This window comes from Vidua macroura, chromosome 26 (assembly GCF_024509145.1).
Source record: "Vidua macroura isolate BioBank_ID:100142 chromosome 26, ASM2450914v1, whole genome shotgun sequence".
NCBI lineage: Eukaryota > Metazoa > Chordata > Aves > Passeriformes > Viduidae > Vidua > Vidua macroura.
The window spans coordinates 3,362,085-3,382,810 of record NC_071596.1 but is presented as its reverse complement, the minus strand read 5'-3'; the positions used below and the strand labels follow the sequence as shown (position 1 = coordinate 3,382,810).

Sequence of the window (20,726 nt, the reverse complement as noted above, 5' to 3'; positions counted from 1 at the left end):
ATTGTTGGGGTGCCTGTGCAGAGCCAGGGGTTGGACTCTGTGATCCCTGTGGGTCCCTTCCCACTCAGGATATTCTGGAATTCTATGTAATGATTCTGTGATTCACATTCCTGACTTGAGAGGTGAAATCCTGGCTATGGAGAGAGATGCTCTCCTGGAGAAGGTGTATCCAGAGGCACAGGCCCAATGGTTGAGGGAAATCACTTCTCTCCTTTCTGTCCTGTCCAAAGGCCATCAAAATGTGTGTGATGGACCAAAAAATACTCCCAAAATGCTCATAGATTTTCCATCTCCTCAGAAGTCAAATACTGCTGTACCAATTTCCTAGAACTTTTGAATCAAGAGTATTTTGTGTGATTGAGTTGTCTGGATTTCAAGGCTGAGGTGGCTTGATTTAGGTGGATCATCACCTTCAAACACCTGGACATGAGGGTTTATAGCATCTTTTCATTTCTGTATTCAAGTGGGAAAAAAGTGCCATGTATAGATTCCACTGGATATACTTCAGGGGTAATTTAATCCTAATTAGACTAATTTGCACAGAATTTCTAGCATAAAACAGGCTATTGAAACATGGGGGATCCTTCTGTGGCAGAATCTAGGCTTGAAATGTTGCAGCAAATAACCTGCAGTCACGAGGTTATTTGTCCTGAAAGACCAAGTTTTTTATTGGGTCATCCATGGTCCAAAATCCCCAGGTTTTTCATAGAAATCCTTAGCAAGAGATTTTGAATATCTCAGTGTCTCTTGCAGAGTTCTGGCAATTAGAGTTGCATGTCCTTGCCTGTGTGAGGGGGTTCGAATGGGATGATCTTTAAGGTCCCTTCCAACCCTTCTGTGATTCTCTACTGCTGATGTTCACACTTGTCTAAAAATCAAAGTTAATTTTTCCCATATCACTGATTTTACATTAGTAGTGACTCCATACTGCTGAGGTTTGCTCAGTAACTAGGGAAAAAAAACACAAATCCCCCTTGCAAAGAAGCAGAAATGAAAATGCCATAGCAACCAGCAGGGACAGAGCAGGGTGTCACTCTGCAGGCTGGCACCAGCTCCCTGCTTCTGTCTCAAATCCTCTGCTCACTCCTAAGCCCTGAGAGCTCCCCAGCCCAGCTCAGTGTCCTTGAAGTGACTGAAGTCCTTGAAGGCTGTCCTTTGGTTACAGCCCTGAAGAGAAATCCGCACCCAGAGCTTTAAGCCTTGCACAAGGGGAGGCTCAGACACCTGCACAAGTGCCAGGTGGCTTCCTTGAGTTGTTTTGGCTTTAGAATAGGGATAAAGTTTTGCTGAACTAAGAGAATAAACACACAAAGTCTCAGGGGGAATAACTGAAGGCACAAGTTTCCTCAGGGAAAAATCCACACCATTACATATCCCAGGTTTTACAGTGGAGCCATCCCTACATGACCTGATCAGGCCAGCTCAGCTCAGCTCATTTCACACTGTACACCACAAAATACAGCTATGGCTGCTCTCACAGGCTCACCAGAGCCGTGTCCTAAAAGGTTTTTCTGTCTCTGCCCTCTCAGGGATGAGGATAATCCACACAGAAGTGTTGGCCAGGCTTCTTCCTTGGTGCTTTCCTACCTGGAGCTCGTGGGGCAGCTGTGGCAGCAGTGCCTGAGCTGCTGCAGGGTCTGTCCCTACCCCGGGTTCATCCCACTGTGTGGATTTCTCCACAGGGTTGTGTGTAGGATCCTACCTCTCCTCAAAGGTAGGATCATTTCTGGGGCAGATACAGCCCAACAATATTTCTAATTATCCCTCTGTTATGAATGAAATGCAAGAAACACAATAAACAGGAAGGAAGAATTGATTGGGTTCTTCTGAGGAAGAACAGACAATCCTGTGCCCCTCATCCACAGGAAGGTGATTGAGGACTGTTCTTTGGGATGCATATCCTGGATAATGAACCTGCCTCTGCCAGAAATCAAATTCCAGATGTGCAGACTGTGATCCATGGCAGCAGAAACAGCACAGGTTCCTTTTTCAAACACTTCCACACGCCTCACCTCAGCTATCAAGAGAGGGGCTCTCAAAATGAGGGATTTTCTCTGCAAGAAACACAATAAATTTGGAGGAGAAAAGCCCAGTTTCTGTAGGACCCCAGCTTAGAGACAAAGGCAGGAGGAAGGTCCCGTGCCTTTGTGCTGGCCATGCCCTGGCCCCATTGGCAGCTGCTTCCACAAATGAGGGGAAAGTGGGTCATTTAGTCGCCAGGACAACAACAGCACACACTGACCTAGATACGTCTGCAGGAACCTAATCTTGCTCCTGGCAAAGACCACGGGGTTCAGACAGGACCAGGGGTTCCAGCTGGGGAAACACAGCACATTAACAAGCTCAAAAATGTCCTTTTTCTGTCTGTGGCAGCAAGAGCAGCCTCTCCCTCCTCTCAGTGTGTCACAGCAGTGGCACTTGGTCCCGACTGCCAGCTGCTGGTGGCAGCTTCCCGGGATGGCTCCGTGATTGCCTGGAATATGGAAGTTTTTGAGATGCTGCATGCACTTCCTGGGCATCTGCTGAGCCCTCTCCACTTTTTGAGGCTGGAAGGCTGCTTTCATGCCTGAGAAGAGCTGTGACAGCTTGGCAGTCCTGGAGCCTTAGGCACACAGACATCTCCCAGCCACGAGCGTTCTCCTAAATCCCAAAAGCACCGAGATTCCCTCATTTTGAGAGCCCCTCTCTTACTTGATAGCTGAGGTGAGGCGTGTGGAAGTGTTTGAAAAAGGAACCTGTGCTGTTTCTGCTGCCATGGATCACAGTCTGCACATCTGGAATTTGATTTCATTATCCAGGATTTGCATCCCAAAGAACAGTCCTCACATCACCTTCCTGTGGATGAGGGGCACAGGATTGTCTGTTCTTCCTCAGGTACAAAGGTACAGTCAGCTTTTACCTTAAAGGGGCTGAAAGAACCACAAATTGGCAGCCACAACCTTGAAGGCTGTAGCTTGTGACAGGTGAAAATTTGAAATATGAAGAATACATTCATAATAAGCCATTTCCCAAGTAAAGAAGCCAACCATGAGCCTCATCTGAGGGCAGACAGTAGGAGCAGTCTCTCAGATTTCCTTGTTCCACAGGTGAAGGGTGCACACATCTGCCTGAGAGAGATGCTTGGAAATAGCTGAGCAAAGCCAGCTCCTTTTCATGGGAATGATCCCTGGGACAGCCCTTGTCTGCCCACTGAACTGCAGGCAGGATGTCACTGTCATCCTTCCCCCAGAGCCACATGGCAATCAAGGGGCAGGAGAAGCAGTTTGCCACAGCCCAGGGTGATTTAGTCCTGGCAGATCCACAGGCCCAGCCACACCATCAGAACCCAGATCCCTGATTTCCTTGGAGATCACAGAGTCACCCACAGGGATTCAGTCCTTCAGGAGTGCCCTGGGGCCCAAGGGCTCCCTTTGGAAGGTCACAGATCTCCTGCTTGGCAGGAGCCCGTGGTCTCTTGGAGCTCTGTCAGCAGCAACTTGAGCTGAGCTATTCTGAGGCACCTCGAGCTGAGTGTCAATGGTTAACTGACATCCAGCTCCCAGGATTCCCAAGGAGAACACCCAAATCCTGACAAACTGACAGGCACAAGCTTTTCCCAGCACCCAGGGCTGGTTTGGGAGCATCCTTAGAGCTGGATTCACCAGCCAGGTGTTGGTGCTGGCAGGGGCTGAGGGCTGGGAACTCTGCTCTGGCAGAAAACAAAACTCACAGGAGTTACCTGCAGCTGGTTCTGCTCATGTCACCACATGGCACAAACCAGGGAAGAGGATGAGACTTCTCAAGTTAATAATAGTAATAGAAAACAGAAATTGGGTCAGCTTAGGAGAATCCAGGAGGGAAAAAAAAAATAAAAGTGGTGCAGGAGGTTGATCAATGCTGATTTTCTTTGAGCTGACAACACACCAAGGAGATCTGTGAGCTACTCCTTTCCACAGGTGGAATAAAGGGCTTTACTCTCTCCTGCCAGGCCCTTTCCTGCACAGCTATGAGTGCTTCATAACCTAGGAGCTGTATTTGGCACCCACCACCATTCCAGCATCACTCCTGTAAAAATCTGTAAAAATTTATTATCTCTATTCTTAAGCACTGAATAACCACTGAACACTCTAAAATATCTCCACTTTAACCTGTATTTAGCAGCACAACAATCTAATGCCATTTTCAGCCCACATCTCTGCTGAAAAGCCTTTGCAGTGCCTGCTTCTCCAAAGTTGAGAAATACTTGTATGCTGGGTCACTCAATCAATCCATCACAGTCTGGGATGTTCAAAGCAGTAACTGTGAAAGAAAAAGTCTTTATTAATTAAATCCTTCCTGTATGAAGGGAAATAGGTCACAGGGCAGCAGTTTGTGCACGTATCAGAACAGGGGATGGGATATCAAATCCAGAGGCCGTGTGTGAGCATCCTGCCTGGAAGCTGCAAACAGCTGGAATATTCCAGCACAACACAGAGAAAAATATTCTAAGTTCAAAAACCAGCAGCAAGTTTAAAGGCAAAGCAAGAAAGGCTTCTGCAATTTTCTGTGATGCAAACCATCGGTAATGCTTTAAGGAAAAACAAATCACATGGCTTATTTTTCCCTCCTCTCCTCCTTGCTCTTCATGTAACAGTTTTACTGAGTTCAAATTGCCTGCTGACAGGGACCGCTGGGAGAAGTGACATACTTTAAGCCCCCATTTATCCTGCTACCCCAGAGCAACCCTTGAGCTCAGGGCACACCAGTGAAGGGCTCCCCGGGCTCCCCCAGCCCCTCGGCTCCCTCAAACCCCCCCAGGACTCTCCCAAACCCCCTCATGGCTCTTCTCACCCCGGCTCCTCCACACCCCCTGGCTCTTCCAGCCCCTGGGGCTCCCCCAGCCCTCGTTCCTCAAGCTCCCCACAGCCCCCACCAGCCCTCCCGGCCTTCCCCAGCCACCCCTGGGCTCCTCCAGCCCCGTCCGAACCCCTCCAACACCCCTCGGCTCCCTCAGCCCCGCAGCACCAGACGCGGTTCCTCCAGCCCCGGCAGTTCCAGTTCTCAGCCCGCGGCTCCTGCAGCCTCCCTGGGATCCCGCAGCCCCCTCAGGGCCCCGCAGACCCGCGGGCTCCTCCAGCCCGGGCCCCGCGGGCGCCGCTCCCGCTCAGCCCGGGCGCTCCCTGAGGCGCCGCTCCCGCCGCGCCGCTCGAACGGCCGGAAGCGGCGCTGGGGGCGTGGCCTGCCACGAACGGGGGCGTGACCACACACTGTAGACGGCGATGAGGCGTGGCCTGTAGCGGGGCGTGGCCAATCGGAGGGCGGAGGAACGGAGGGGGGCGGGTCTTGCAGTGGGGGCGTGGCCTGGGCCGTGCGCGCTGACGCAGCGGCCGCGCGCGCCGCCGGGGCCGCGCTCGCCCGCCCGACTCCAACATGGCGGCGGGGGGCGGCGGCGGCCGCGGGGCCGGCGGGGGCAGCGCCCCGCGCTGGGGCGGCGGCGGCGGCCGGGCCGCGCCGCACGAGAAGCTGCCGGTGCACGTGAGTGCGGGGGCCGCCCCGGCGGCCGCCATCGCCCCTTCCCCACCCTCCCCGCCCCCGCGAATGGCCGCTCCTCGCCCCCCCCCCCCCCCCCGGGACGGCCCCGCCCGCCCCCGCCGTGACCTGCCCTGTCCCGGCCGCGGTGCCGAGCTCGCCCCCCAGGGCTTGTGCATCACCCGCCGGTATCGTGGGGTGTCCCGGGGGCTTGTCCCCCTCGCGCCGGGGGCTTCCCCGCCCTCCTCCGCTGGTTCCGTGCGGTCCCCTGGGGCCGCATCCTGTTCCGTGTCCTGTTCCCCCGGTACCGTGAGGGCTCCCCGGGCCTGTTCCCCCCTCCCCTGAGCCATGCCCCTCTCCCCGGCCCTGCTGTTCCTCTCCGGTACCGCGGTCATCCTCCCCAGGGACCTGTTCCCGGCTCCCCGGTACCGTGCCCCCCTCCGTGCCTCGACACCCCCGAGCACGGGAAGCCCACCGGGGCCTGCCGTCCTCCGGCCCCCTCACCCGGTACCGGGTGCCCCCCGCCGGTGCTGCGGGCCTCCCCCGGGGCCGGTTCACACCCCCTGCAGTGTCTTGAGGTGCCCCCGCCGCAGTTCTGGTGCCGTGGGGGGCTCCAGGGCGTGTTCCCCAGCGTGTTCTCACCCCACAGGTGGAGGATGCGCTCTCCTACCTGGACCAGGTGAAGATCCGCTTTGGCAGCGACCCTGCCACCTACAACGGCTTCCTGGAGATCATGAAGGAGTTCAAGAGCCAGAGGTAAAGCCAAGGTCCTGCACCCCAGGGTGCTCCGGGGAGCTCCTCAGCCTTTCACAGAACCCCAGAATATCCTGAGTTGGAAGGGACCCTCAGGGATCAAATCCAGCCCTGTCCCTGCACAGCCACCCCAACAACCCCACCCTGAGCATCCCTGAGAGCGCTGGCCAAACGCTCCTGGAGCTCTGGCAGCCTCGGGGCCGGGACCATTCCCTGGGGAGCCTGGGCAGTGCCAGCAGCCTCGGGGGGAAGAACCTTTCCCTGAGCTCCATGCCAAGCCCTGGCACAGCTCCAGCCATTCTCTCAGGTCTCAGCCTTTGTGGGGTCTCATTACCTGTGCAGAGCCCCCCAGCCTTCACCCCATCATTCCCCCTCTGCACACTCACTGCCCTGTCCCTCGGTGGTGCAAATTTGCAAAAGCAAATCTGCTTTTGCTTTCCACTCTGAAACACAGATCTGGGAAATAAGTGAAGCAGCCTGAGCAGAACCTGTGACCTGCCAGCCCTGGAGGTGCTGGCTGTCTGTCCTGCCCCTTTGCCAACCTGCACACTCATCTCTCCTCTCCATGGGTAACATTCCCAGGGTAAAGCTGCAGTGGTCATTCTTTCTAATTGGGCTAATTTTTTTTTAAAGAATTGCATCCCTAATTTACCAGATACTTCACATTTATTTTGGCATTTTCTGGGCTTAACTTGTGTTTCTGATTTGGATAAAAGTAACAAACTCCTCTCAATTTTAGCATTGACACACCTGGAGTCATCCGACGTGTTTCTCAGCTTTTCCATGAGCATCCTGACCTCATTGTAGGATTCAATGCATTTCTTCCTCTGGGCTACAGGATAGAAATTCCAAAGAATGGGAAATTAAGTATACAGTCACCTTTGAATAGTCAGGTAGGTCACAGAACCTTTATTCTCTAAGTAAACTGTTCCATGTGTCACTGGACACGTCTGCACAGTTTAGGCTGTGGAGATTTATGTGTAGTACATATTGCTGATGTTTTTAGATGGTTTTTAAAGCCTGTGAGAATGGGTGTAATATAAATTTAAATGTTTATTCAAAGAATCATAGAGTGCTTTGGATTGCAAGGGCCCTTAAAGATCACCTAGTTCCAACCTCCAATTTATTCTCAAACCAGGTAGTTTGACTTACCCAGGAATGATGATTCTGCATGGAAACACCATTTCAATACCAAATATTTCAGTCGTGTTTGGAAACTGAAATTGGAATTGGCTTGACCTTGTTCCCAATAGGTGTTGTGGGTAGTGGCAAAATTCAAGGGGTGATCCTGGAAGAATTGCACTTCCAGTCTTCCACTGAGAAACCAGGAAACTTGTTTAGGAAACAGGCAAAGGAACTGTGAAACCATTGAATTGTTTAAATTGGGAAAGGTCTTTAAGATCATGGAATCCTCATCAGGTACTTTTGGTGTGAAATACTCTTGCTGGGATACAGATGGATGTTGTCCCTGCTTGTTTCTTGTTGTTACTGTGTGGTTGTGGAGCTGAAATAGAGCCATAAACTGAATTCTGCTGATAAACTTGTAGTGTAACTCTAGTTAGCAGCAGGAACTACCTTTTAAATCTCAGCTCCCTCAGATCTTTGTGTTGCTTAGCAATTAACACCTGTAAGGGCCACATGTTTATTATGCCCCTTAACACTGGCAGCTCCTCTGCAATAACCAGTGGTAGCAGAACCTGCAGTGGTGGTTGGTGCAGCCTCTCAGGTGAGGCCAATAAGGCTGTGACAGCCACAAATCAGGTGGTTCCTACACCAGGGAGAACTCCAGGCATTATTTTAACTGATGGAGTTAATAAACCAGGTAGGGAAATTGGTGACTGAAATCCTTTTTCTTACTTCTTCTTGTGACAATATTTTTTAGCTGGAGACTTGCCAGCACTGCTGCTGGGTTGTTGTTGAGCTGGTCCCTGATCTTTTTCCAACCCATCTCGTGTGTCCTGTGCCCTCAGGTGCCCCCAGAGCCCGTTCCCAGTGCACTCCCTGGCAGTGGGCTGGTCTTGCACTACTCCCAGGAGAACTCCCACAACCACAGCGACTGCTCCGAGGAGTTTCGGCAGCAGCTTCCCTACAAAGAAGATAAATCCCAAATTCCCTTGGAATCTGATTCCGTGGAGTTCAATAATGCCATCAGTTATGTGAATAAGATCAAAACACGTTTCCTTGACCATCCAGAGATTTACAGATCCTTTCTAGAAATTCTTCACACTTACCAGGTAAAAAGTCTTCTGTGGAAGAGGCAGTGGGTTGGCACTGGAGCTGTTGGAGTTGTGGTTGTCAAATTTAATCTCTGCCTGTTGAACAGACTTAGAGTTCCCAAGGACTTGTCTTCATAGATATTCACAGGAAATTCACGGGGTGGCACCGTGGAACTTTGCAGGGTGTAAAGAGGCTGTAGCCAGACCTGTCTTTACTCACCTTCAGTTGATTTTGTGATCCTGCGTGTGAAAGGAGGCCCTGTAAGAACCTGGGGCTGCCTCAGAGTCCTTTCCATTGTTTGGCATTCGTGTTTTTGGCTCAGGGTGAGTTTTCTGGCAGAGTGAGGGATCTTTTGACTCTGTTGAACATCTGTGTGTATCTTTTCAGAAAGAGCAGCTGAACACCAAGGGCCGACCCTTCCGGGGCATGTCAGAGGAGGAAGTGTTCACTGAAGTGGCCAATCTGTTCCGGGGACAGGAGGATCTGCTCTCAGAGTTTGGACAGTTCCTCCCAGAGGCAAAAAGGTCTTTGGTACGTGCTGAGAGCAGAGCAGGATATTGAATGCTCTGTCTGCATGTAGAATATGCAAAACATGGAAAATCATACAGCCAGTAATGAACATTGCCCCTCTTCATTGTTTGGATTTTCTCAGAACAGGTGACTTAACCACATGCTCTGTGTCCTGTTAGGACTCTTTATTTGAGAGGAGAATGTTGAAATCATTATTTATTTACTTCAGTTCACAGGAAATGGACCGTGTGAAGTGAACAGTGTCCAGAAAACTGAGCATGAGAAGAATCTGGAGCACAGCAAGAAGCGATCCAGGCCGCTGCTGCTGCGTCCTGTTTCTGGCCCAGCAAAGGTATCCTTCAGCAAGTGAAAACTTAGAATAACCTCATATTACTTGTGCTTAGTAATTGCTGAGATAAAGGTGTAATGAGCAGTGTCTTTGATGTATGTAGGTGTATGAGAAACAAAATTTTGAGTTATTTTAATTGCTGTAGAAAAAGGGAATCTTTAATGCATGCTTAAATGTGTGTGGTAACATGTTTGATACTAAATATCACAAACTTCTGTACTAAGTATTGGCCCTGGAAGGGGACAATTTATTGCTCCTGTGCAGAATCCCAAGTGATTCTCTTTTTTTGTTGTTTCTTCTGAGCTGGGAGACATTTGACAGAGATTGCTGTGAGGATGTGACACAGCAATGCCAGATCATTGCTGGGGAAATACAGGGTCTCAGCCTTTGCAGGGAGCTGTTCTGTGTCAACAGAGTGGAATTTGATTGCATTTGAGTCACACATTTTAAATATAACTGCTTGTTTTTTTAACAGAAGAAAATGAAGCTGCGAGGTACCAAAGATCTGTCAGTCGCAACAGTGGGGAAATATGGGACACTGCAAGAATTTTCTTTCTTTGACAAGGTCAGTATTTGTCCTTTTCTCACATTCTCTGGACTTACCTTCAGCCTTTTGCATGGTTGTTAATTTGTTGGTTTTCTATACAATTTGTGTGTCAGCACTTAAGACGTTCCCGTGACTTTTCAAGTGGTAGAGAAAGACCAACAAAAATTAAAATAGGTGGGTTTGGAAGATAGACTGATATAGACTGATAATGAATAATTTTCTAAATACAAGTGACATTCAGGTGCTGTGATCATCTCTCCAAACTGCTGCAGGTGCGGAGGGTGCTCAAGAGTCAGGAGGTCTATGAAAATTTTCTTCGTTGCATTGCTCTCTTCAACCAGGAGTTGGTCTCTGGCTCTGAGTTGCTCCAGCTTGTTACACCCTTTTTAGGGTAAGTTACTAACTTACCTCTCTGCCCTGTGGTACTTTGTAGATCCTACTCTGTTACTTTTTGGGCACACTGTGAACTTTTTTACAGAAGGTTTGGATTTAATTTAGAAGTATCTCCTGGGTAGCAGGCAAGAAAATGAAGTTTAATCCAAGGTGAGAAGTAATAAAATCTGAACCTTTACATTTATCTATATAGCTCTTAAGGAGTGTTGTGAGGAAGATATTTTCCTCTGTCTGTTCACACTCCCCATTTAATATCTCAAACTGCAATAAAGGTATAAACATGAAACCTGAGACCAAGGCTGTGAGAAGGATAAATAGCTCCAGCTCTGCTGTGAGCCTCCTGAGCTGTTTGGCTTGCAGCAGAAGAGGGAGAGTCAAATGGCAAAGATCAGTTTCTCCTCAGGCAATTAAGGGGAATGTTTGTGTGGTGAAGGGAAATAATTTTCCTACCTTAAGTAAAAAAAACAAACCCTAAAGCAATTCAGAGAGAATGATAACAGAGGTGAGATGTTGGTGGAAGATTTCTCCCTGCAGTGCTGAGTTTGTTTAGATATTTCTGCCTCCCTTTTATGACACGCATTAACCACCATAAAACTGTCACACTGAAATAACAAAACACTTGTGTTTTTGAAGGAAATTCCCAGAACTCTTTGCACAGTTCAAGTCCTTCCTTGGGGTGAAAGAGCTTTCCTTTGCTTCTCCGCTGAGCGACCGCTCCGGGGATGGAATGAGCCGGGAAATCGATTACGCGTCCTGCAAACGCATCGGATCCAGTTACAGGGCTCTCCCAAAAACCTACCAGCAGCCAAAGTGCAGTGGGAGGACAGCCATTTGCAAGGAGGTACTCTGGGACCAGGCTGTTCAATCCCTGAACACACATAAAAATTGGAGTGGGGCGGTTCGTGCCACAGCTGCTGCCTGTGGAGTCCCCTTTTCAGTGCTAATTCAATTTATTCAGCCAATTTATTGAAATAATACCCACATTTCACTAACTTTATCAAAACCTGTCTCAAATCACATCTCTAATACGTGCAGACAGAAATTTATTCCTATAGACAGAAAAGAATATTAAATATCCTGGAATGAATTTTCTAGCAGTGGGCCAGTATGGCCTTTGGGAACAATTTTTCTCTGGAAGAGCCCCGTGAGGCAGTGCCTGAGGTGCCATTCCCACTGTTGTGGGGAGCTCTGTCTCCTTTATTTACAGCTGCTGATCACTGCAGAGTGATCTCTGTTTGTGAGGTGATAGTGAAGATGTTATTGAGTTTTCTGAACGGGGCCCTGCAGTTGCACACAGACCTCAAATCTGGGGAGCACTGACCTGGGAATTAGGTCTGGAATATCCTACAGAACCTCAGGGAAGAACTATGCAAGAAGACAGGAGAGAAAACCCTATGAGAACAGCTCTGGGCTCACAAGGCCCTGCTCACTGCCATGCCTCTGCACTGTTGCAGGTGTTAAATGATACCTGGGTTTCGTTTCCATCCTGGTCTGAAGACTCCACTTTTGTCAGCTCCAAGAAGACTCCATATGAGGAGCAGCTGCACCGCTGCGAGGACGAGCGCTTTGAGGTACCTCTGCTGCTGAGCTCCCTTTCTGCTCCCTCAGAAAGCAAAACCTCTGGATTTTGCTGAATTAATTAGTGGCCAGTTCCTGAAAGTTCTGTTGGTGTTTGTTGGTTTGAGATGGAGTTTGGTGTGCTGTGCTTGGAGTCTAATAGTTCTTCCTAGGCATGAATCCAGTTCTAAATTGCATGTGACCTTTGGGAGAGCTGGCAGAGGTCTCTTTTCCAGTAAAAACCTTCCTGCTGCTTCCTGGCTCCACCCCGTGGGGCTGGAACACCTTCCACAAACCTGGGCTGTGCTGCTCTCCGTGTTCCTGCTCTGCCTGTTCTGACACCGATTTCTGGGAACTCTCAACAGCTGGATGTTGTCCTGGAGACCAATTTAGCCACAATCCGTGTGCTGGAGAGTGTGCAGAAAAAACTGTCCCGCCTGACCCAGGAGGACCAGGAGAAGTTTCGCCTGGATGATTGTTTGGGGGGGACCTCAGAAGTGATCCAGCGCCGGGCCATCTATCGCATCTACGGTGACAAAGCACCAGAGATCATCGAGAGTCTGAAGAAAAACCCAGTTACTGCTGTCCCTGTGGTTCTTAAGAGGTAATTCCCATTGTGCTGTGTTCTTTAAGAAGCTGAAAAAGGGATTTTTAAAGCGTTTTTAAACAACAAAACATGAGGATGTAGCCTCAGGCTGTGCTGCTGGAAGTTCTGATTGGACATCAGGGGGAATTTCTTCACAGAAAGGATTGTTAAACATTGGAAAGGAGTGCCCAGGGAGGTGGTGGAGTCCCCATCCCTGGAGGTGTTCAAAAACCAATTGGACATGGCACTTGGTGCTCTGGTCTGGTTGATAAAGCAGTGATTGGTCAAAGGTTGGACTTGATCTCAGAGGTCTTTTTGAACCTAAATGGTTTTGTGATTCTGTAGGTGTTGTTTCAACTCATCATCACTGGTGGTGCTTCCTCAAATTCATTTATTGCTTCCAGGAATCAGTTCTGGTTTTCCACTGAAAACTTCTTGCTGCACCACAGTTGGCTGCATTAAAATGTTTTGGGTGTGTTTCTGTGTCTGTCTGTCTGTCTGTCTGAACTGATGCAGACTGTTCATTTATGCAGATTGAAAGCAAAAGAGGAAGAATGGAGGGAGGCCCAGCAGGGCTTCAACAAGATTTGGAGGGAGCAGTATGAGAAGGCCTATTTGAAATCCCTGGACCACCAGGCTGTCAACTTCAAGCAGAATGACACCAAAGCTCTGCGCTCCAAGAGCTTGCTGAATGAAATTGAGAGTGTCTATGACGAGGTGGGTATGACAGGGAATGACCCCTCCATTCCCTCCCTTGCTAGTGTGACCCAGATGTGTCCATAGCACCTGGGGCTGTGTGGAAGTGGTTGGAAATGGGGTCAAAACCAGCTGTCCCAAGCACAGGGTTAATACTGGCTTATTCCTCCTGGCAGGAATGGCTCTTGAGCATGGATTGGAAGGATCTTTATCTGTTTGTCTCTTGATTACAGCATCAGGAGCAGCATTCGGAGGGGAGGAATTCATCCACGAATGAGCCTCATCTTATCTTCATCTATGAGGACAAGCAGATTTTGGAAGATGCAGCATCTCTTATCAGCTATTATGTGAAAAGGCAGCCCACCATCCAAAAGGAGGATCAGGCAACCATCAGGCAGATTGTGCATCACTTCATACCTGAGCTGTTCTTCTCTCAGCCACCTGAACACAACATTTCTGAGGAATCAACAGATGAGGACAGAGAAAACCACCAGGGGCAGAACCTGGATACTCCTGAGCTGCGGAAAAAACACGTGCCTGGGCCTCCAAGCAGTCCTTTGGAGACCAAAGCAACCTTCTGTGATGTGACAGCTGCTGAGCCCCACAACACCCTGGATGATGTTTACAGCCTCTTCTTTGTCAATAATAATTGGTATTTCTTCCTGCGCCTTCACCAGACTCTGTGCTCCAGGCTCCTAAAGATTTATCGTCAGGCCCAGAAGCAGCTTCTGGAATATCGGACTGAGAAAGAGAGAGAGAAGCTCCTCTGTGAAGGGAGGAAAGAAAAAACCAATGATCCAGCCATGGAGCTAAGACTGAAACAACCAAGTAAGAATAATGCAGGGCTTAGTTCACTCATAATGCTCTGGGTGCCAGTGCTCCATTGTGTATGTCTGAGTCACAGGGGCCAGCAGGCAGCTCTGTGAAGGGTGTGGAGGTGCAATCCTCTGCTGTATTGGTGAGTTGTGGACACAACTCCTTCAGCAGGGCAGTCAGGGTGTCACAGGCTGCTTCACAGAGACTTCCTGCCAGCCCACCGTTCTCAGGTACCTCACTGTAGGAATCCGTTACTTTGATTTACAATGTAAACAGCCCCACAAAGAAATAGTTACTGCCCAGGGCAGTCCTGGAAGTGCATGAGGAAAACTGTCCCAGCCTGTCAGGGCACCTGGCAGGGATCTGCTTATCTGTAATGTCACTCTCTGCACTGGGTTTTGTGGTTCTTGTGCAGTGCTGCCTCTTGCACTGCTTGACTTCACTCTGCCTGTTCTGTGTGTGAAATGAACTCACTTTGCTTGACTTCACTCTGCCTGTTCTGTGTGTGAAATGAACTCCCTTTTCCCTGGCCAGGTGAGGTGGAGCTGGAGGAGTACTACCCAGCCTTCCTGGACATGGTGAGGAGCCTGCTGGACGGGAACATCGACCCCACGCAGTACGAGGACACCCTGCGGGAGATGTTCACCATCCACGCCTACATCGGCTTCACCATGGACAAGCTGGTGCAGAACATCGTGCGCCAGGTGAGGGCTGGGCTGGGGCTGCACATCTCCCCTCACACACAGCCAGAATTCTCCCAGTGCCCTGCAGAGCAATGGGCACTGAGCTCAGAGCAAATCCAGAGAAAAGTTATATCTGACAGGGAAATGCCCCAGCAGAAATTTAGTGAGAGAATTCAGCTTCCATACAGGAACCATCTTAGGGGATTAATCTTTCTGGCCTTTCCCAACGTTTTTTGAGTTCCAGTCTTTTCAAAATTCTGCCATGCTCAAAATACATCTAAGGCAACACAAAAAATGTCAGGTCCTTCTTACTCAAATCTTTCTTCCAGCTGTAGTTTTCTAGTTAAGGCACATCAGCCCCTCACTCTCTTCTCTTCCTTTTATTGCAAAGTCATGAAAAAGAGAGTGAAATGTGGGAAGTCTCTGGAGTTTGCTGCTTCAGCTGAGTGTGATGCCATACTGAATTTTACAGTCCTTTCATGACAAACTGGAGTTAACTCTTGGCCCAGGCTTGCTGACTGAACTCCCCCTTTTTTAATGGAAGCTTCACCATCTAGTGAGCGATGACATCTGCTTGAAGGTGGTTGAGCTGTACCTGAACGAGAGGAAGCGAGGAGCTGCTGGGGGTAATTTGTCATCCCGCTGTGTCCGGGCAGCAAAGGAGACCAGCTACCAGTGGAAGGCTGAACGGTGCATGGCAGATGAGAACTGCTTCAAGGTGAGACCTTGCTGCCAGGGAACGTCACAAAATCACTGAAAACCTTCAGAAAATCTCCCAGGTGGCACTTCACCTGGGAGAAGTTGGGTTTGGAAGCTCCAAGGGGAGAGGGTGAGCAATATGGAGAGAAGGAACCAAAATCAGAGCACAGACAGTGAGGAGACATTGTGGCTCACTGGGAAGCCCTGCTGTTTCTCTCCTAGCTTCTATTTGTTGTCTAAATGACTCGTGAATATGCAGCATTTTATTGTGAACCCCTGTGTAAAATATTTTCTGTAACTTTATCACAGGTCATGTTTCTCCAGAGGAAAGGACAGGTGATCATGACCATTGAGCTGCTGGATACAGAAGAAACCCAGACAGAAGATCCTGTGGAGGTCCAGGTAACACTACAGTGACCATGGAGTCTGTGTACCACAGAGCAGATGGCTAAGAATGGTTTCCCTGCTTTCTTGTTCCAAACTGTGAGGCTTTGCCAGGAGGACAGGTTTGCCTGGAGGGTGGGCAGATGACTTGTAGGGCTGTGGCCATTGACAGAAATGGTGCATTAGCAAAAGAGTATCAACATAAATCAGGCTCCGAATAATCAGCTTGGAAATAAACAGGTTCTTTGCAGTGATGTTTGTCCTGATGAGGTGAAATCTCACTGGAACTGGTCTCCCTTGTGTAGCACCTGGCAAACTACATGGAGCAGTACGTTGGGGTGGAAGGAGCTCCCAACAACCAGAACGATGGCTTCCTCCTGAAACCGGTCTTTCTGCAAAGGTGAGCTGCTCCCTGCCCTGAGCCACACCTGCAGCAGCTGCTGCTGCCTCCTCCCTGCCCGTGTGCCAGTGGGTTTGGGTGATGTGCCAGCCCTGGGGAAGTGCACTCACATTTGAGGGGCTGCTCCAGGCCAGTGAGCTGCACGGGAATGCTGAAAGAGAAATTTATGACCACTGCACTGAGCTTTGTTCATGGAACTGTGTTTGGAATGGAGCAGGATGGACTCTGGATGGGATTCTGGGTGTACTTTGTTCCCATTTCACTAAATATTTGTCAGAGGATACAGAGCAAGATCCCAGAGAGAGCCTGAAAAACAGAATGTACAATACAAGTTCCATACTTGTGCTGTGAGCCCTGTCAGCTGAGGAGAGCACTTCACCAGGTGTGACACATGCTTTGTCATCCTTGTTTTGCTCCAGAAACCTGAAGAAGTTTCGCAAGTGGCAGTGCAAGCAGGTGAGGGCCCTGCGCAGCGAGGTCAAGAGCTCCTGGAAGCGGCTGATCGGGGTGGAGAGCGCCTGCAACGTCGACTGCCGCTTCAAGCTCAACACCCACAAGATGATGTTCATCATGAACTCCGAGGATTACATGTACAGGAGGGGAGCTCTCTGCAGAGCCAAGCAGGTACATCTCCCTTTCGTTCCCTCTGCAGCCCAGGTGGTAGCGGAGGTTGGGAGTGGGAGCCAAAATGCAAGTACCAATAATTCCGATTCCACAATACCAATTGCAGGAATTGTGGCTGGATTCCTCCTGCAAGCTGCACCCAAAAGTTACTGCTCTGTGTTGGGTGTAACACGGAGGAGAGCTGGTAAATGCTCTGTACTTTGGATTAGCTTAGCAGCCTTTTCTTTACATGCAAATTTTAAGTGGAGTGGCAAACATTAGGAAATAGGGATGGTTAAACAGTCTGCGGTTTCCTGTTTCCCTTTGTGCTGTTCCCAAAGCATTGCACACCTCAGGTAGAACAGAGGGCTTTGGCTTTTCCCCCAGGAACCTCTCAGTGATCTTTACTGCCTGCTCCCAGGTCCAGCCCGTGGTGCTGCTGAAGCACCACCAGCAGTTCGAGGAGTGGCACAACCGGTGGCTGGAGGAGAACGTGTCCATGGAGGCCGTGGACGTGGTTCAAGACTGGCTGATGGGGGATGAGGACGAGGAGATGGTGCCCTGCAAAACCACCTGTGAGACAGTGAACATCCACGGGGTGCCAGTGAACAGATACAGAGTGCAGTACAGCCGCCGTCCTGCTTCACCCTGAGCACCCAGACAAGGCTCTGCTGGTGAAGCACATTTGCTATGAGAGTAGTGGTGGGAATGCAATGTATGTATTAATGATATTTATCCAAACAGCATTTTACTTTGGATTATCATGTATTTTCCATATGGCATAGACTTGTCTCCTTGCAGTGTAATCCTCCAGCCATCATGAAGAGACTTTGGAAAGCTTTTATGGGAAGGGGGCTCTTGGCATTGCCACACACTTTTTAGTAGTTTCCTGGCTTTAGGCCACTGCTGACCAGCTCAGTGAGGGGGTGAACTACCACTAGTGGCTTTGTTGGAGAGGTGGAGCTGGGCTGGTGTTTGAGCAGATGCTGGCAGTTGCTTCCACTTCCAAGGGTTTGATATGCCCTATCTTCCTGACTTTGTGCTGTCTTGGAGCCTGCAGAACTCTTCGCTGTACCCTGGGAGTGCCAGCGGGGCTGAGAGCCCCTGGCACAGGGGGGCTTCGCTATCCCTGTGAACCAACAAAGCAACAAATGACTCTTGTTCCTGGTGCTCTGGTGAGAAAAATGCCAAAACTGACACGGGGATGGCCAGCACTCGAGGCTCTGACGCTCCCTCATCAACCAAGTGTTCTGGAGCATGAGCTGAGGGGAGGAACTCTGAGCTGTGGTGCTGGGGTGGGAGCGATGCCCGACCCGAGATTGCCCAGCCGCCAGCATTGCTTTGGGAGCTGAGGAGCTGCTGCAGATTCTGCCTTCCAGAATATCCACGAGGAGGGATATCCACGGGGAAGGAATGTCCATTGCGAGGTCTGGCCTGGTTTTTGGGTTTGTGTTTTGCATGTTGGTGGGCAGCTCCGGAGCTGGGCGTTTCCCTGTGCATGGCCTGCCCGCGGCGCTCCGCGGGGCTGCACCACATCGGTGACATCGGCAGATGGAGCTCCCGGAGCACAGCTGGGAGCTGAGCTCCGGCCCACGGACTCTCCTGTTTCTGCTGGGTCAGCACAGGCGCTGCGTTTGCAGGGACACACGGAAACCTGCGAGGAGCAGAGTGAGATCCAGCCACAACCATCCTGGACGAGCATCCATACTGCTATCGAAGCTTTTTTTGCCATGAAACCTAACACAGCCTGCCCTGATCCATGCAGAACACTACATCTGACTTAATCTAGTGAGAAATCAAGGAAATTTACTCATGTTTGTCCTGCAGCCCCACTGTGACTTCACTCCTGTTTTTCAGGGGCCAAGGGCAAGCACGCTGTCCATGGAGTGTATTACAAACACAACGTTTTGAGGCATACCCAGCCTCCTTTCAGCTTTGCTTCCAACGTTTCCCTGGCTTTTGGGGCAATAACCCCCCCATCCCGAAACTTTCTGTGGCTTTGATTTTTAGGTTATGATTTCTGCCAGACCTAAGGAGCAGCCTGTAGGATTTGTCCTGGGTTATTTCCACTGTACGACATTTGGTTTCGCAATTGTCTCACTTGACAGTAGAAAAATTGGCCTTTGGGGTATGTTTAATAGGAAACTGTCCCAAGTCTTTGTCTTTTTTGCAAAATAATCTGTGGGAGGGAAGGAGGGAGGCCAGTCTCTGGCATTCATGGCCACTTGCACAACCACTGCCAGCAGAGACTTTCATCAAGAGCCCGTGTTCTCCTGGGCAGGGTCTCTGCTAAACTTTGGTTTAATGTTCTGAAGGTCCTTCCCCTGCCCTCATTGCAGTGATAAGAGACCACGAGGCTCTGCAAGGGCTGGGGGGAGCAGGGGGACAAGCCCAGTGCAAAGCACAGTGTCCCCCTTTCCCTTCCAGCCAGCTCACCAAAACACACCTCAGTCCTGCTCACCTCTCTGCTGGCTCCCAGTGGAGATGACAATTGTGCCAAATTTTATGGTTTTATGATACAGAAAACTGTTTACTAGAAAATAGGTGGCAACTTGTGGCTTAAAATGCATTTGATTCCAGGTGTACCAAGGTGGGCAACACGCCTGGGCACCGTCCTGTTCCATCAACCCATTCTAAGTGTACTTCAGGTATTTTTAAGCATCCTTATTTTGTAAACCTTAATTTATAATCGGAACTGATTAAGGAAGACTTTTGCCCTTTACAGTGCTATTGTCTCGAAGCTGAGAGTAGCAAGGGACATGAGGGGAATATCAGGCAGTTTGAGAGGGGCTTGTTCATGTCTGAGGGTTTCAGCTGTGTATCTGCACGACCTTGAGTCAAGAGTTTGTTCTTCCATTTGTTTGAAGGATCTTTGCTTTTGGGCTTGTAATTGCTTTGCCAGCTCCTTGAATGTAGTTTTTTTTATATTTATTTGCACATTCAAGTAAAATAAAATATTGATTTTAAAAGTCTGCAGCTCTCACTGTTTTACGTTTCTTTCCAACTAATTTAAACTTTGTGACAACCCCCAGAATTCATTGTCTTTTACCTGAAACTGGATTTTAAATGGTAGAAAAATGCAATGGAAAGGTTGAAGTTGCTGGACAGGCTGCAGGGTGTGCTGATGCATCTGTGTGTCAGCAAGTGCTGTGTGAGGGTGTGAGCAGTGCACTCGCTGATGGAAAGGGGAAATACATTTCCTGCAAGCAGAGATCCCACGCAGGAGCTGGGGCTGCACTCACGTGGGAGCTGCCAAAACCTCTCCTGGAGCAGGGAGCCCAGGGGGTGGCACAGTTGCTCCACCAGAGAGGTCTCAAAAGCAAACGTTGGAAGGGCTGGAGCTGTGCCAGGGCTTGGCATGGAGCTCAGGGAAAGGTTCTTTCCCCCGAGGCTGCTGGCACTGCCCAGGCTCCCCAGGGAATGGTCCCGGCCCCGAGGCTGCCAGAGCTCCAGGTGCGTTTGGCCAGCGCTCTCAGGGATGCTCAGGGTGGGCTTGGTGGGGTGCCTGTGCAGGGACAGGGGTTGGATTTGATCCCTGAGGGTCCCTTCCAGCTCTGTGACCTTTTCAGCTTTTCCCTGCCCAGGCTCAGCAATGTCTCACAAAGATGCAGGGCCAGGGGCTGGATTTGATCCTTGTGGGATCCTTGCAGCTCTGCAGTTGTGTCCTGCCAGGCAGTGACTTCTTGCAGCCTGGTTCCTGCTGCTGCACCTTTGCCAGAGGTGGGGCACAGCCCAGGCCTGGCCCCAGGAATCCCTGAGCACAAGCAGGGCTCAAGAGAAGGGGCTGATTCCAGTTCCCAACCCCACGAGCACATCTGCTACAGGTTAAGACAACACAACTGCAACCATGAAAATAACCCTCCACCCGCCTTTCCCTCAGCCTCCCCAAATTCCTGGGTAATAACATGTTTAACTGTGTTCCCTGCGAGCTCTGCACGACAAATGAATGAGTGGATTTTGCAAATGAAGCTGTAGTGATGTGACCCAGAGCTGATAGGAGTTTCCTTTACATCATCCCCAACACTTCCGTTGCCATAACAAAAGGC

At 50.1% G+C, this 20,726-nt stretch overlaps 1 protein-coding gene and 1 long non-coding RNA gene across 4 annotated transcripts; one reads left to right on the top strand and one right to left on the bottom strand.

The window, feature by feature from the left end:
- Window positions 1-4,116: 4,116 nt before the first annotated feature.
- Window positions 4,117-5,197, bottom strand: LOC128819428 (uncharacterized). The gene is made up of 2 exons (XR_008440703.1): window positions 4,984-5,197; window positions 4,117-4,278 (listed from the first exon to the last, which is right to left on the bottom strand). It is a non-coding gene; the product is annotated as an uncharacterized LOC128819428 (long non-coding RNA).
- Window positions 5,198-5,388: 191 nt separating this feature from the next.
- Window positions 5,389-19,652, top strand: SIN3B (SIN3 transcription regulator family member B). Of its 3 annotated transcripts, none has more exons than XM_053999349.1 (19): window positions 5,389-5,493; window positions 6,137-6,243; window positions 6,980-7,133; window positions 8,211-8,474; window positions 8,845-8,988; window positions 9,197-9,319; window positions 9,792-9,881; window positions 10,136-10,254; window positions 10,890-11,097; window positions 11,711-11,827; window positions 12,179-12,417; window positions 12,933-13,116; window positions 13,329-13,923; window positions 14,446-14,615; window positions 15,139-15,312; window positions 15,603-15,695; window positions 15,983-16,077; window positions 16,497-16,701; window positions 17,102-19,652. In XM_053999349.1, the coding sequence occupies exons 1-19, from the start codon at window positions 5,389-5,391 to the stop codon at window positions 17,330-17,332; spliced, it is 3,417 nt and encodes a 1,138-aa protein (XP_053855324.1). In that variant the 3' UTR covers window positions 17,333-19,652. The 3 variants fall into 3 exon arrangements, with proteins under 3 accessions (XP_053855324.1, XP_053855325.1, XP_053855326.1); XM_053999350.1 differs by lacking the exon at window positions 5,389-5,493 and adding an exon at window positions 5,595-5,675; XM_053999351.1 differs by lacking the exon at window positions 5,389-5,493 and adding an exon at window positions 5,733-5,791.
- The last annotated feature ends 1,074 nt before the right edge of the window (window positions 19,653-20,726 follow it).